The 16,178-nt window shown below is 40.7% G+C and overlaps 1 protein-coding gene across 6 annotated transcripts in view; it reads left to right on the forward strand.

Annotated features, from left to right (window-relative positions):
• The window catches only part of LOC129779357 (hemicentin-1-like), an 866,908-nt gene extending 852,323 nt beyond the window's left edge, over window positions 1-14,585 (forward strand). For 5 of the 6 annotated variants that reach the window (XM_055786770.1, XM_055786771.1, XM_055786772.1 and 2 more), the window contains exons 7-8: window positions 643-1,059; window positions 11,470-14,585. In XM_055786770.1, the coding sequence (XP_055642745.1) occupies window positions 643-1,059; window positions 11,470-11,705 (653 nt within the window). In that variant the 3' untranslated portion in view covers window positions 11,706-14,585. Of the gene's footprint in view, window positions 1-642; window positions 1,060-11,469 lie in introns of those variants that run through there. The other variant, XM_055786775.1, reaches the window with a different exon arrangement.
• The last annotated feature ends 1,593 nt before the right edge of the window (window positions 14,586-16,178 follow it).

Here is a 16,178-nt window from a genome sequence, read left to right on the forward strand (position 1 = left end):
AATAAAACCCATGTTAGACTGCGTTCGCCAGCGCAATGGGGGGGGGGAACGCATTAAGCATGGAGTAGCAAAACATTGCTAAACATGAAAACATTATTCAGTTCATAAATAATGTCCCCATCTAGCGTACGCGACACCTGGAATAATGACGCCGGACAGCAGCGGATGACTGATATGGTCACCTTGTTTTCAGGAAAGCGCCACAGAAGCGAAGGGAAGCAATTAAACTCCATGGGAAATGCATAACTAATCTCTTTTTCCCGGGGTGTGATGCAAGACTCAGAATAAATTATCGGTTAAATTTCATTCTCTGCACGGATACGTGACTATTACTGCACTAAAAATCACCGGAATTAAGCCGAAGCAAGCCCACACAAATCGACCAGAGAGGTAGCTCGGAAAATTTGGTCTGTTAGTTCTTATGTTCACAAGAAAGGCTTATTGTATATTGTAGTTATTAGTCGTAGAAAATGTGTCTGAAGCACAGTTATGCTGTTTTTTTTTCAGTTCAATGCTAGTGGTAGTTTAGTTAGCACGTGTAGTATAATCAAATATCAGACAATAACCACATCATGTTCGAACGGTTGTGTTTGTGCGTCCAGTTACTGTATTGTTATCTCTCTCTATCATTTCTCAACGCAGGGGTTACGATGGGTTACGCAGAAAACAGCTACACAAATTCAAACAACGGAGGCAGCGTCAATTCACAGGATTCAATCTGGCAATTGAAGATGTCGGCAGCTCAGGCAGCGGCAGCAACCAATACCGGTACGATGCTATCAACTCAACATTACGTCGAAAGGCCACCACCTGTGTCGGCCGCAACCAGCACAGCAGGACTATCGTACAGCTACGATCCATTGGTGCACCCGGGCTATGGCACTATGGACGATTACGCAAGTTATCCTCATTTGGCTACGACACCTAGTCAGCACGGAGCCGAAGACGAATACCAGCACACGCTGCGCCAAAGTCAGAATCCTTCGCGGCAGGATTACTGCGGCGACTCATACGCATCTGTACATAAGCCCAAGAAACGGCTGGATCAACCTCATTTAGGTGAGTTGCGGACGTTTTCTCATGCTCTTTACATTCAAGTAACACATTTGAGTGTACTCAATTTGATAGTCTATATTGACGTAATTGTGAGTTTTCGCACAGAAAAAAGAAAAAGAAAAAAGATATCAATTGTTATAGCATCTCATGCTAAGTATGTGATTCGGCTGTTTTTTTTTCAATTTTTTAATTAAAGAGCAAAGCTCCGTCGGTTCCAGAGGAGTGGACGAATCTAGACTCTTCATCCCGTCGTTTTCAGTTTTCCTTCTTTGTTTATATTTTTGATTTTTTTTGAATTTGATTTTTTTAAGACTGAAGCCGAAATATCTTGACGGATGATGAAAAAGGCAAATTAGAAGTAAAAAATTATAGGAGGTTGTGTCTAAGATACGACCGCATTGTTGACGTAGAACTACGCTGTTATTCTATATAAGTCGCTTATTTATACCTTCGGATATTATTCTATAATGCTGTGAAATTTTAGAAACAACTGCTTAGTAGAATAATCTCTGAAATGGTTTTTTCATTGTAGAATTTGTTGACGATAATTGATTGATGATTCATTCTTGCCCTCGCAAAACAATACACTAGCTGATCGTAAGTCGCAATTTATTTCATGTCAATGCAATGAAAATTTACCTCGAACGCTTTTTTTTTGCCTTTTTCGCAATTGACATAGACTCGGCTAGAGTCGATTATATACATGTTGCACCAGCACCATTATTCCACATCTCATAACTACATCAATATATCTTTGGCACCGCATGGAAACAACAATGACAACACTTGCAAGTATCAAATATCATGCTACATGTTATTTAGTATTGCCTTAAAGGAATCGCACCTCTAGGCATCGTTACTACAACGTAAACCAAGCACCAAACAAGCGTTCGCCATAGCATGCATACAGAGCCATACATTGGTGGCTTGAAACTACTAGGAATATAAACACTTCTCATCATTTTGCGCTATTCTCAAAAGAAACGCTTCTGTTAATATTACTGGCCTCGAAAAAAGTTGTATTTCTTTCTCATGCTCGAGAGAAGCGCAGCTATCACCCTTAGTGGAGGAAGTTTTGCTACTGGCAAGCGAAACCACATACAAAATTCCAGAACGACATTTACTTTCTCGGTGACTAAACAGGCGAAATAAACTCTTTTTGTTAATAACAACCTCGAAAACAGTAGTAATGCTTCATAGCGCTAATGCAATCCTAGCTGAAGGCAGTTTTGCAACTAGCACGCGAACCCAAATAACTTATAACATTCCAGTAAGACATTCAAGATGCTTGGTAATCCCCAAATATTTTTTGACGCACAACCTAAACGCCTGCTTCGCCATAACGTCAGTTTAATGCATTGATGCATTCTCAAAGGCACCAACGAAGCCCTTATGATGACGGAAAACAAACAATGTTAACTGCTTGGAAAAAGACTGAATTATGCCACACAGCTTGTACTCTGCTGTAACACCCATCGATGCGAATTCGCTGATGAGTTTGTCAAGAGCGACCGCCTTCACCACCAGCGGGGGAGCTTGATTTTGGTTGTTGCCTGGGTAACGACGTTTACATTTTCGACCGACGCGCCGAAATCGCCTACTTCGCTGTTGTGCGATGCGGTGTCACACTCGCGAAGGCTCGGTTCAGCGCGAGCGCTTTTCACTGCACCAACATCGCGTGCATCGTTGGATGACGCTTGCCTCGAAATATTATTGCCCCTGGCAATGCGTTCGTTTTTTGCAGGGCTCGAGCCTGCCTTCCTCTTCTTATTGCTCATCATACACTACGCGAAGCGTCCAATTTATGACGCGGAAAGAAAAACACACGATACGAATAACGCGAAAAACGAACAGAAAAACCACACGACGATATCCAAGTTGGATTACCACTGGTGGGGTCCAATCTTAGATCGAAGCGCAGCGAAAGCAAAGTGAACTGGATTGCTCAACAGTCCGATGCCGAATGAAAGTTTGCCTCAGCGAGATCCACTGTTTATACTCTAGGCAAGTATTCCCCTTCATTCTTCTACTTTTCCTTTGTTCATGGGGACTTTGAATCCTACGATTTACCCTCCGTTGGTCGTCGATAAGTTGCTCGTTATCGACAGGTCTGTTCGGGAAAGCACACAAATGGACAGAACAAATGTATGGGAAAATGGAAACGCCTCAAGTTTTCATGAATTTTAACCATTTACAAACCAGGGGATTCTAATGTATAGCATATTAAACAAATCTTACGGAATTTCCGATTCGTTTAGTATGTGAATCGCCAAAATCCGTTCGCGGCAAAAATAGTTATTAACGTTAACTTTATTTCATAAAAACGTGACCTGTTTTCTGATTTGGCACCCTTAATGAAAGAAGTAGTTCTACGTCAAAAAGAAAATCTCACATAGCCTTGATAAAGGCCATTCAAAAATAATAAAATAAAAGCACTCAATATTTGTTGTGTCTTCTCAAAGAAGTGCGGCGAGTGCTTTGCCGACTTATCTAAATGGGTAATTGCGACAAAGCTACCCAACCGTGTTTGTTTGTGTATATGCGTGGCATGCAGCATGTAGCACGACAACATGCGACATGTTGCAGACATCATGAGAAATGCGACATGTGACATTTGGGTTGTTGCAGGTAACATGTGGCGTGTGGCATACGGCATGGTCATACGGTATGTAACATGCAGCATATGTAAAAAGTTATCCCAGTCGACAAGTTGACTGGGACATGTGAGATTGAACCCACTCATCAGAAGCCACCATTTAGTATTACTTCAGAAGTAGGTTGTGCCAACCACCATTATTTCATTTTCGCACATCGTTCAAACGATGTTTATCAGGTTTACAACTAGACTACTCGCTGAATACATTCTTTCTTTTTCTAGAGCAAAACGAGAACAATCGAAAACCACTTGCGGCCACAGTCTGGGCCAAACGGTGAACTTGCATGTCCAAATATGTGGAAGTGCCGTCTAAAGCAGCCATGGCCGGATAGCGTCGGGTGGAAGTTCACTTCTCCGTGTTTCCTTTGTACCCAAGTGGTGATATTTAGGATCATCTACCGTTAGGTGTGTTATTCCACTCCTGATTCCACTTTCTCATCAAGCTGTTACTCTGTACTCTTGTAAAAACGTCGGCTTCGACCAGTGTGATATCGGAATGATCGGAATCTTTCCGACCATGACGCATACCGCCTCCGAAATATCGTTCTAGAGGCGCTCGCAACTTTTATCGCCGCTAGTCATCCAAACCGAACTACCGTATCGTGGTATCGACGTGTCTACTTTTACCAGAATTCCTGCATGAAATTAGCTAGCGCCGTGAACACTTTAGTCGCTTCCGTGCATGTGTGTTTATATCAAAATGCCGATAATTTTCCTCAAAGAAAAAAATATTGAAAAAATTATTCCGTTACAATTTTGATGAATTTTTGTACTTTTCTTCGGATACCCTCCATCAAGGTTTAGACTCTCCGTTGGTCAACCTCGGAGGCCATTTTATTCCGCGATCTCTTCATGTCTGCAACCTTGGCACCCTTCTTCAATTCTCCCTTGACAATCGCTCGATATATTTCAATTGAGGACAATTGGGAGGATTTAAGACAGAAGCACCTCTTAACTGTATTAGCAACTTGCCACATCTGGCCAAAACCTCACCAGACCTTTGTTAGCCTTGATAAAGATGGCGTTTCTGCAGGTACATTTCCATTGTCTTGTTTGTGACGAGAACCTTCTTCTTTTTCTTCTGTAGGAGCCTTAAACCACTGCGACCATTAATTTGATCTATTGTGGTAAGAGAATCTTGGTTTTCTATCCACAGCTGCAAATCTCTTGCCAAATCAAGAACATCAGAACTTTATAAGCGAAAACGAACTCAAATTTGCTAGTAACATCTCCTCTGGCAGTGGCTTATAGAATTCCAGGCCTGGGAGTTTTTCAAAATTCATCCTCACGTACGTTTCGTCATTCATCATACTTCGTCAAAACCTTGTTGTACAATTTTCCAACACGTCTTTTGGTCACCAAATTTTGTTTCAGCGTCCTGTTTGGTTGCTTGCAGGCACGGAAATCACGATAACCTTCGCGCATACGGATTCTCCGGTTGATGCTTTGATTAGAGTAATGTTTTTTGGCGATGTCGTAGTCCGAGAGTCCCGGGTTTTAATTCATTTGCACCACGGCTTTGAGGGCCACGTTGGGGATACCAAAAAGGCGCAGTTACTGTTCCGTCACACGGGATTCGAAGTGAGTGGCTTAAGCACCACCTCGTAAGAGAGCCACTCATTCACTGTCTGCCCGGCAAGAATTTCGACCTCAGGGCGAAAAAGCTGACTTTCCTGACACCTTCACCTCGCGTTTCCGTTTCTCTGCTCTATCTCCAACCAACACAAACGAAAGAAATTCTGGTTCCTTACACTGCCCAAACTTCCCTGATTGCTTCCTGAAACAAGAGCCGAGATGGACTGAGAATCCCAAGCAGTCCACACTTGGAGTACAACAAGAAAATCAACAAAAAGAAGACGACGCGGAAGTTTTCCCCAAACAAATATATTATCCACAAATTCAACTAACACATTTTCCAACCTTCAACATTTATGTGTTAACCTATCTATTACATTTAATTTTCCCTATTCTAATTTCTAACCTAAAAACGACAAACCGGCTTCATTCATCCACATTGCATTTAGATTTCTTTGTGATCACTTCATACGTATTCATGCAATCCAAAAAAGTACCCACCCACATGCGCATGTATAAAAGGGTTAGGGTACTTACGCTTTGCCGTCTGGCTCTGCCCGGAGCGCTGTGTTGACGAAGCAGCTCCTTTCCGACAGTGTTGGCGTTGCGTTGGGATATTCCAACCCGACACGTGGGATCAAAAGTGCGGTTAATGATGCTGGGTACTTGGTGGTACTTCGTCCACTCGACCCCAAAAGGTGTGTGTGTGACGGAACATTAGCTGCGCTTGCGTCCAACCACACAACGATTGCGTACAACTTATGCAAATCGTTGTGTGCAACATTTACTAGATAGCAGTCCGTTTTATTTGGACTGCTTCCCTCCAAAAATATATAAACTTGTAGCACGACTTCTACACCATCGCCCCCTATATGCAGCATGGAAGCCATATACGAAGTAACATAGACGTGATTACGTAACGCTAAAAACCGAATTTTGACCACCAAACACACCACACCTCACATCTTCTCTCAAGGAACACACAGTTCATCCGACTGTCATCTTGCTGGTTATGGTGCTTGGTAGTCTTATGGTTGCTGTTTGTACACACATCTGCGAATGCTTTCCTCTGTCGAATTGTTAGGGATATTTCTCTCAGCTCGAACTATTGGCGATATTCAGGCCTTCTCTCAACTCAGGCTTTGTAGTCTTCAGATCTTATCATGATCGCTGCATTCGATCACTATTGATAAGGATAAAGCTATCATTTTCGCTGTTGCTCGCAACGATTTCTCATGTGCCATGTGCCATGCGAATTGTGTCATGCGGTATGTACCATGCGACATGGCATCTGTCATCTGACATGTGGTATGTGGCATATGCCATGTTACATGTGGCATGTGCGGTGGCGTTGGAACGATGCCCGATGGATGATAATCTGAAATTCCATAGATTTGGGAGATGATGTTGCCAGGAAAAAAGGAAAGCTATGGAATAGACGAAAAAGTTCCAACCTACATAGAGATGAATAAGTGATATGAAGACATGAATCTAGATTAAAGATTTATATCGAACTGAATGATTTTAAATGAAATAAGTTTGGAAATTGTATAAGGTGCCATGTTTCCGAAAAACTTTGAGTACATCAGATTTTCCTAGTTCGTAACACTGGCTATCCCAGCATGGATCGGAAGGCCTTTGACGAATCGTTTGAACGCAGTTATGAATCAAATGTGAAGGGGGTTTCGTTCTTCCAAAGGAAGTAAACCATCTCTGAAATGGGTGACTAGAGCAATCGTGTTTAGTCCAGTCTATGTGTATTGTACAGGGCCTTACAATTTCGATTTCACCGACACATCGTTACTCAATAATGAGCCTATCGCCTTTCAATTTCATGCAAACTCATGTAGGGTGAAAATAGAGCAACTCTCTCTTCTAGCTCAATAAAAAGAATATTATGATACCTTCGTACACCCTTGTTTCATTTCACGATAATTTCTTTCATTTTCCACACTGAAGCGAAATTATCAAATCGTCAAATGAAAATGAATTTTTTCGTCAAATGAAAATGTTTTTTTTCGAATGCAGTATGTCAGCAGGTGTAATCTGTTGTCTGTTGTAAGACTAATATGCCCTCATATGCCTCTTTCCAGTTTGGAGAAATTAAATCGAATGAAACTTTCAACTGAAAGCAGTGATCGTCCTTCACATGTGAAACTGAGAGTGACATATAGCTCATTTAAATGATAATGAATAGAACAATCCCAATTGTCAAGTGAACGCGTATGCTTTCAAATCAACGTAAACTGCGTTAGAACGAAAACTGAAATTGAAGAATCGATGTTTCAGTTCGCGTAGTGAATACACACAATCGAGATTGAAATTGGCTGAAAAGAAAGGAAGAAGTCAAAAAGTCATTTTCATCTTTTAGTTTCGAAATTGACAAGCACTGGTCTTGTGAGATCGTATAACTAGTTTATTGACTCTGAAGAATTCCACCCATTGGAAATGAAAACTTCATCAGGCAAGTGATCATTACCGTTAGGATTTTGGATCATATTCCACTTGCAATCTAACGATAGTTAATGCGACCTGAGTAAAGGGTTGTTGCGCTTGGTTGACCAAGAGGACTAGGTACACGTGTTGTCTCTCCGGTTTCCAGTATCTTTTACTATTTTTTGTTCATTTTTCTTCTGCGCGTCATTAAATTCCAAACAAGTCACATCTTTGAAGGTAAATTTCCCCAAGTTTAGAAACGCTCTTATAAAAAAAGACTCAATTATGATGTACATGGACAAAGTATTAGGTAGAAATACGACTTTATGGATATATAATATGTGACGAATGTTGCACTGTTGGCATAATGTCGAAGTTGGCAACACATGTATTTGAATATACGCCTTACAAAATTCAGCCGCAGTTGTATTGATTGAAGTGTAAATAACCAATATTGTTATCGCATTGAAAATTACGAATTGGAAAACTAGAAAAACGCCATTTGCGAGAAGTTCTATTGTATTTTATTCTTTCTTAAGAAAAGCAACTTATAATCAACGTTTGAGGCATATTTTTCAGTAGACTCGCCGACTGCTGAAAAATATGCCACATCGGTGAGAATGAGTGAAATGTGAATCGTTTAGATTCAGAAGCTAAGTGATTCTGATTTGGATGATAAAGAAATGAAAAGCCATCGAAGAAAAATCAAGATACACAAATGGATGCATCTACCGCATCTACCACTATTGATACCTTCGAACAGAGCTCTAAAAGAAAAAAAAAATGACCAATATGGGAAAAATTGGCTTGATAACGATCAGTTCAAAACAAACGGACTTCTACGGCATGGAATCTGCATATTACCGGAAAGATGGGCCATGGTTGGGGCTTCCAATGGAGCATACTTTGAATAAAGTAATTGTAAAATTTATGTATCAGACGAATGATTTTTGTATCAACCTAATATACAAAACTAATTAACATACTGAGGCTGTTACAATTATGAACGGCTGCCGTCGTACTGTGCTCTCAAACAATCCAGTAAAAATCAAAATTTCCCAAGATGAAGCGAGCACATGTCAGTAAGCTACTTGTGTCTCACCGCAAGTCTCGAAGGCCAATACCACCTTCTGGTTATGCAAAGTTTCTTACCGCAGATGTGACGCTGTTTGCGTCATTCTGTTGAAGTCAGAATTATTGAAGAACGGGACGATTCCATTCACGTTCATCATTCACGTTCCAGACAGCTTCATGAATCCCGTTTGGGCAGTTGAAAATAACGATAAAAACAGGGATAGTTAGGGTTTTGATGTTCCCTCGAGAACAGAGTCGTTCAAAGGCAATCTGCTCCGAGAAAAGCTAGGAGGGATCTGATTTTGCTTATCCGCTGTAAATCAAAGCTAACGAAGACTTTTACCAACTTGCAAACAGGGTGAAAATGTTATTTGTCCTAATTTGATGTTGTTGTTAGGCCAGTGGGGAGTCTTAAGGATTTCTGTAAATATTTATTTGGAACGTTCCTCCAAAAAGCGCTTCAGCTATCCCTGTGACACTTTTATATTTCGCTCAATGAGGACCTTTCACATTAGCATTGTAGGAACTTTTTTCATAAGCACAGCAAGCTTCATCCACATGTTAGTTTGTTAGCGCAACAAGCCGCCGTGTTGCCCACTTGCAGTTTAGCCACAAAAAGTCGCACAGGTAGCCTCAATTCGTGTGCTAGAAAAAAACTGAGACATTCATGTGAGGGGATTGAGATGCGATATTCTAACGTAAAGTGCGGGAACAGTTCCGTTTGCTTGGTTCAAGTCAGTCAGGACAACTCACAATTCTCCAGATATTTCAGATAGCGAAGAATATTTTGTCAAGTCTTTCATGATGTGAAAGACGTTGAGGCCTTTTAAATTCGGGGTAGACCGTGAGAAAACAACCCACGAACTAATACTAAAAACTGAAAAAGAACATATTTCTGGAAAAAAAGACGGGTGGGTAATGTCGGGGACATAACCGGAGTGACGTAGGACTATACAAAGGGGACAGCTTTTGTTAAATATATATTTTAAATATATTGTTTTATTTTCTTCTCCTACGTGAATACCTACCTATCTACCTGAAAAATGGATTAGTTTACTGTTTACTCTTTATGAATATGTTGATGGTTCTGAAAAGAACCTTTGGTGTTGTGTTTTTGTTATCACTCGATATTCCCATCTTGTTCGGTTAAACCTTCCTGTTTAGCTATTGCGTTTGCCACTCGCCACAGCTTTCACAGTTGGAAAATTTCTTCCCATCCAGCTTGTGACATATTGTTCAGTAAATTACATTTAATGCGACGTGCCGGAGAAACACTTTGCCACTCACTGAAACTAATTGTTGCCTTGATGAGCGCCGAACCGAAGCTGCTCTGTTCTTGATGCGGGTTTTCTGATTGTCGTGAGCAGCTTTGCAAGCCAACTCGAGCACTCCGACGGCCGATACTCTATAATCCCTGTTAGGTATACTGGTGCTCCGGCACCAATCCGTTCGGCCTAGTTACCCTTGCGGAGCAATCAGTGAATGCGACCAACAGGGAACTGAAGACCTCCACGGTTCGAGTGAGACTTTGCCTTTCCCTTAACTTGTCCTCCTTTGTTACGTCCACGATGCCGATGCCGTACAACCACACGGGTTTACGGTTTGAAAGAAAATAAGATATTTTTTGGGGTCCGAACTTCAAGATCAACACGGTTCGAGAGGGATTTTGCCTTTCCCTTCACTTTTGCTCCTTTACCATGTCCAGACATGGTTGCTTGGGTTGGTTTGTTGATGTGTTGTGATGCGAACCGATGTGGTGTACGGTTTGAATGAGAATGATCGTTACGGCAGCGGAGCGGGGATTTTTAAGCTGACTGGCTGGCTCGAGAATTACGCATGTGTGAGACTGCGACCAATGTTTCGTTCATTTTTTTCTTTTTCCTTTCCAATCGTGCTTCATTCTATTTCGCTGCTGCTCTGGTTGCCCGTTTTGGTCGGTACGATTTGAGGAGCACAAAATGGACCAATCAAAAATGGGCACATAGTGCATTTTGACAATGATTTTGACAAATGAAATGTTATTCGTTATGATAGATGTGTAGACATATTTCCTATCAATTGATGCAAAAACCTTTGCGATCTATTGAGAAATGCTCGAGTTATAAGCGTTCCAAATCTTGCATTTTTTCCTACTTGTTCAGTACCTAGATTTCCATTTCACCCCCTATATCTTCCGGTTAGACGTAGTCCTACGTCAAAATTGACACGGAGAGCGAAGACAACAGAAGAGAAAACTGATACGGGTGGAAGGATGTGAGTGTTGGATGAAAGCATTCGAGGATTGCAAGGAAAGGTGTGCAGTTTTTGGAGGGTAGCTCTTGAAGGTGGGATGTTAGTTACTTCCTAATTCATGTTTTAGCAAAAAGGAGAGGTCACTGGTTTTAGTGTCAGAGTAAAAATATCAGGAGTAGTTATTGTCATCGTGAAGATAAGTTCTATAGTTGCGTTTCCCATAGCCAAGTAATATAATTTTAGAAGTAGTCAATAAGTATTCACATATCGTGGTGGTATTCAAGTCCAGGGAATCCACAGGCGTATCTTTGAGCGTACAACAAAAGAAATCAATCGAGCAATTCCGCGTCATTGAATTTTTCTCCATTATCATATATCCTCATTACCAACTTATTTCTTTATTACTATAGTTTAAACATATGTTCAACTTACTTTTGCAGACTCATCATCATATCACGACGTGAGTGGGCTACCCGATGCGTATCTGGAACATCAGCAGCTTCAGCTCCACCAGGACCAGGAAGATAGCAAGTCCCTCCTCCAGCAGCAGCAGCAGCAGATGCAGCAACATCAGCAACAGCAACAAATGTCGCTCAACTACGACGAAAGCTTAGAAAGTGGATACTCGACGCCCAATTCGCGGAATCGACGCGTAATTCGAGAAATAATTGTCTGAGAACAGCCTCGGGTGCGTTTCGCCAACGGAACGTGCCTATGAAGTGTCAACTTCATGCATCCTACACACTTATAGACAAGAAGCACCTTTTTAATTTACGAAAAAAAAGAAGGCGACAAACCAAACACACCCTGTACTTAGGACGAAAAACGGAACGGAATCAAAACGCATCGATCGTCGAGACACCGGCAATTCAGAACCTGTTGGTGGTCATAATGGCAAAACGGAGGGTTAATGTCCATAAACTCATAATCTAAGGGCAGCATTTACGGGGTGGGCTTCTTAGTTTGTAGTTTACCTGTTTTCTTTGCATTGGCACAATAACCACCGACACTACTAGAAACGAGAAAAACGATCGAGTTCAGTCAGAAGCGATCGGAATATTGGGATGGCTACTAGTGATTATGCGTGTGGTTTTGTATTGCTTTTTGGGAATCATTGCAATGGAAGTACTCTTAGCCGAAAGTGAGATTATTTTTATGTGTTTTTAGGTATTATAATAGGAGTACCGGTAGTTCTCTTCGTTTTTTTTCCAAACGAAGCAAAAATGGTTACAAATTTAAAATTCATAGTATTGCCCATCGCTAGTCACAACTTTTTCCCTTCTTTGTCGGCTAACCACGAATCGATCCAATTTTTGACTTCATCAAAATTGGAGAAGTGCTGGTCTACCAGGCCATGTTGCATCGATCGAAAAAGGTAGTAATCGGACGGAGCAATGTCTGGAGAATACAGCGTGTGGGATAGGACCTCCCATTCCAGCATTTTCAAGTATGTTTTGACCGGTTTCGCGACATGCGAACGAGCATTGTCGTGCTGCAAAATAACTTTATCGTATTGTCGTATTGTAGCCGTTTTTCATTCAGCGCACGGCTCAAACGCATCAATTGTCGTCGGTAGAGGATGCCGGGGTATCCATACGTTGCCCGACGTTTAGGTTTGTCGTAATGGACCCACCTTTCATCGCCAGTAACGATTCGATGCAAAAAATATCCTTTATTTTATGCCGTTGGAGCAGTTGTTCGTACGTGAAAAAAGGCGTTCGACGTCTTGTGACTTCATTTCATACGGCACCCAATGTCCTATCTTTCGGATCATTCCCATTGCTTTTAAACGGATCGGATATGGTTTGCTGAGCTACTCCAAGTGTATCTGAAAGTTCTTGTTGCGTTTGTGACGGAACTTCATCAAGTAAAGATTCCAATTCTTCATCTTCAAACTTTTTTGGCGGTCCGGAACATTTTTCGTCTACCAAGTCAAAATTACCACATTTAAACCGGGCAAACCACGTCTGACACTCAGTTGGCTCAGTTGAAGCAAACTTTCCGCAGCTTTTTTCTTCATATTGAAGCAATGAAGTAACACTCACCACGAAAACACTCTCGTTGGTACGAAATTCGACATATTCAAAGTGGTGAAGAAATATGTGGTTTAGGCTTCAACTTCATGACATATACTGAAAAAGACAGTATATGTCGGTATATGACAGTAGCTTTCCAACGAATGTCTGGAAATTTGATTCACTGGAATAATAATCAAGTTACGCCATCTGTTGTAAAACCGAAGAAACTTACCAGTACACCTAAAAGTTATTCTTTCGAGTGTAAATCTGATTTTATCGGAATAACTTTTCGAAGTCTTTTTGCAATGTTGGACTCAGTGATTTCGATTTTAAAATGATTAATTTTGTGGATTTCTAAAATGAGAGAACAGAACTCATAACCATACCTGCAGCTCAGCTAACATGTATAATTTTGTGCGCTAGTAATTCGCGTGTTCTCGGAAATTTTTTATTCAATGTTTTGCCTCTCAATACATCTTCTGCTGATTGAATTGACTGCGCAAATTGAATTGGCATACAATGGCGAAAACCATTGGACACTGTTTTCGCCGCTGAAAGTAAGTTAATTATTTGTTCATATAATTTCACCGCTGGCATTCACGCTGTTGGTGGTGAACAGTTGGGACGTGTGACGTTGGTGTGTCCCCGTCTATATGCAACAGCATAATGATAAAAAATTATACCCCAAAAAGCAATCAAGAGCTCATTGCACCGTTTCGATTGTGAAGCCCACCTTTTGCCGCACACTCACGGAAATATGTAATGTTTCATGCGTTTATAATTAAATTGTATCATTATCTAAAAATACGTGCCCTTAAACGAAATACATTTGATTGCGAGAATAACGAATAAAGCATGAGTGCACGAGAGCATCGATATAAGTATGCATGAGAGGTTATGAGGAAATATGAGCGGTGAGTGAGACAAACTAAAGGCTGATTTAGACGATGCCAGTCAGCGCTCTAGTTGAAGTATCCAGTGAATAGAGAACAGACACTCTGTTCAAGTTAGAGGCCAATTACTTGTTCGATACTGGTACAAGTAACTTTAACAGAGTGTCTGTTCTCTGTTCACTGGATACTTCAACTAGAGCGCTGACTGGCATCGTCTAAATCAGCCTTAAGGGCATTACAAACTTTGCACAAAAAAATTAAACGCAAAGCCAGTCACAGAAATGACAGAGAGAACACGAACATAGATATATCAGTTTCCCAGAAGGTACGTTCAGCTTTTACATGCAGATGAGGGATTGAGTGAAAGAAGAAATATTTTAACATTGAAAAGTGATCGTCAACGGAGCAGAAGAACAGTGTATTAAAATCGAATTTACCTAGGATCAACTTAATGAAAATTTAACGCAACTAATGAATAAAATGACATAGTCGTGTTTTATCTCGAGAAAATATTTTAAAAAGATAACAAAACTGTTTATACATATAAAGAAGGAAAAACAAACCAAACAAGAAGCATCGCTGTTTCTCTGTATATGTAAATCGTCGTGTGTGTGATAAAACTAACAGAACAAATGTGAAAACTAACCAACAGCGCAGTCTCGTTATTGAAAGCATTGCCACAAAAAGTGTAATCATTGTCCAACAGTGACACCGTAATTCTGCTTGTCTACCGCAAATATTTGATTCAGAATACTTTATTCATCAACGAACGATAATTAAAAAACAAATTCACGACCCTGCTGTGGAAAATTTTAAATGAATGTTAATATGTTTTAATATGTAACGATATTTTTTAAATTGTTCAACTGATTTTATTGTATTTTTTTTTTAAACCGAGGTACTAAACTCACCTTTCCGTGGAGGGTGTTACGTTAATTCGAGCCATGCGTTACCAAAATACTCACTCGAAGCTAATATGGTTCGGGTTCTGGGAAGCGTTTCTTCAGCAGTATCTGCGAGCGCCATCTAGATATTTGTCCAGTCATTCATCGAACCAATCACGACGTTGCATGATCTCGTACAAACTTTATTTTTCTCCTAATTAAGTGTACTGAAGAAGCATAAGTTTAATGTGTGTCCTTGTGAACAGAGCTGGCGAGCAGAAAGATGAACACTATACAACATAACCCATCGGGGACAAACACACGCGCATCAATGATATCTACTAAACACTAGTTTCGGATAGACAACCGTCTGATTATTTGTCAAACCTTATCAAACAGAAAAACCGGCTTTTACAGCAACAGCAGAAAGAAAATACCAGAATCAGAAATAAAATAAACTGTGCAGTTAGTTGTTAAGCGTCACTTTGTGTAAAAAGAAGGTACTCTGTAGCTTTAAGAATTCGTTAATTCTAATTGAAGATAGGATCTAAAATTTATCTAATTTGTGAACAATGGAAGGAAAAACCGTAAATCTATTTGTAAATATATACGTTTAAGTTCAAAGCAGTGCAATTCGAAGAACCGATCCTCGCAATACCTCGAGACGGCAAGGTGCAAACGCGAGAGATCCTAGTCTGCCTTCCTGCTGTGAAAAACGCGCAGCTGCCCGGCCCCTCCCACGCGAAGTAAATTGTTTTACATATGATCTTAAAAACAGTCGAGAAAAGATAGCGACGAGCGGGAGCAAAAAAAAAGTTAATTAATATCGCGGGCAATGGGAAAACTTGAATCTCATCAGGCTACGTGCGAACTATCCTCCCCCAATGCCACCTCCCTCACAAAGAGGCAGAAAGGCACTGCGTTCTTCCTTTCCCGCCCGAAGGCAGACCGAGAGAAAAACCAATTTGCGAAGGAAAAAAAAGCGTGAATAGCGAGATATGGAAACTTTTAGTGGATTAAAAAAATATGTACGCTATTATATGCTGAAACTCACTGGAAGGTGGAAAGAAACTATGAGAAATAAAACTTTTTTACTGTAAATAATAAATCCGACGTTGCGTTTCCGTTATCTCCGATTGTCCCCCGCCCGTGAGGTCGTTTTTGTGTGGGAAGGAAGCACAGATTACATTCTTCTGGAACAAAGAAAAGTTTGCTATATATTAGCAAAAGCCTCTTCTACATTGGTGTTAGGTGTACAACGCGTTGATTACAATTTATTGTCACAGATTCTAAATTATTATTGAAACTGAAGTTCTGTTTTCGTGCGTAGATCATTATACAGTCTATCGCAAAA

This window comes from Toxorhynchites rutilus, chromosome 3, assembly GCF_029784135.1.
Source record: "Toxorhynchites rutilus septentrionalis strain SRP chromosome 3, ASM2978413v1, whole genome shotgun sequence".
Classification (NCBI taxonomy): Eukaryota; Metazoa; Arthropoda; class Insecta; order Diptera; family Culicidae; genus Toxorhynchites; species Toxorhynchites rutilus.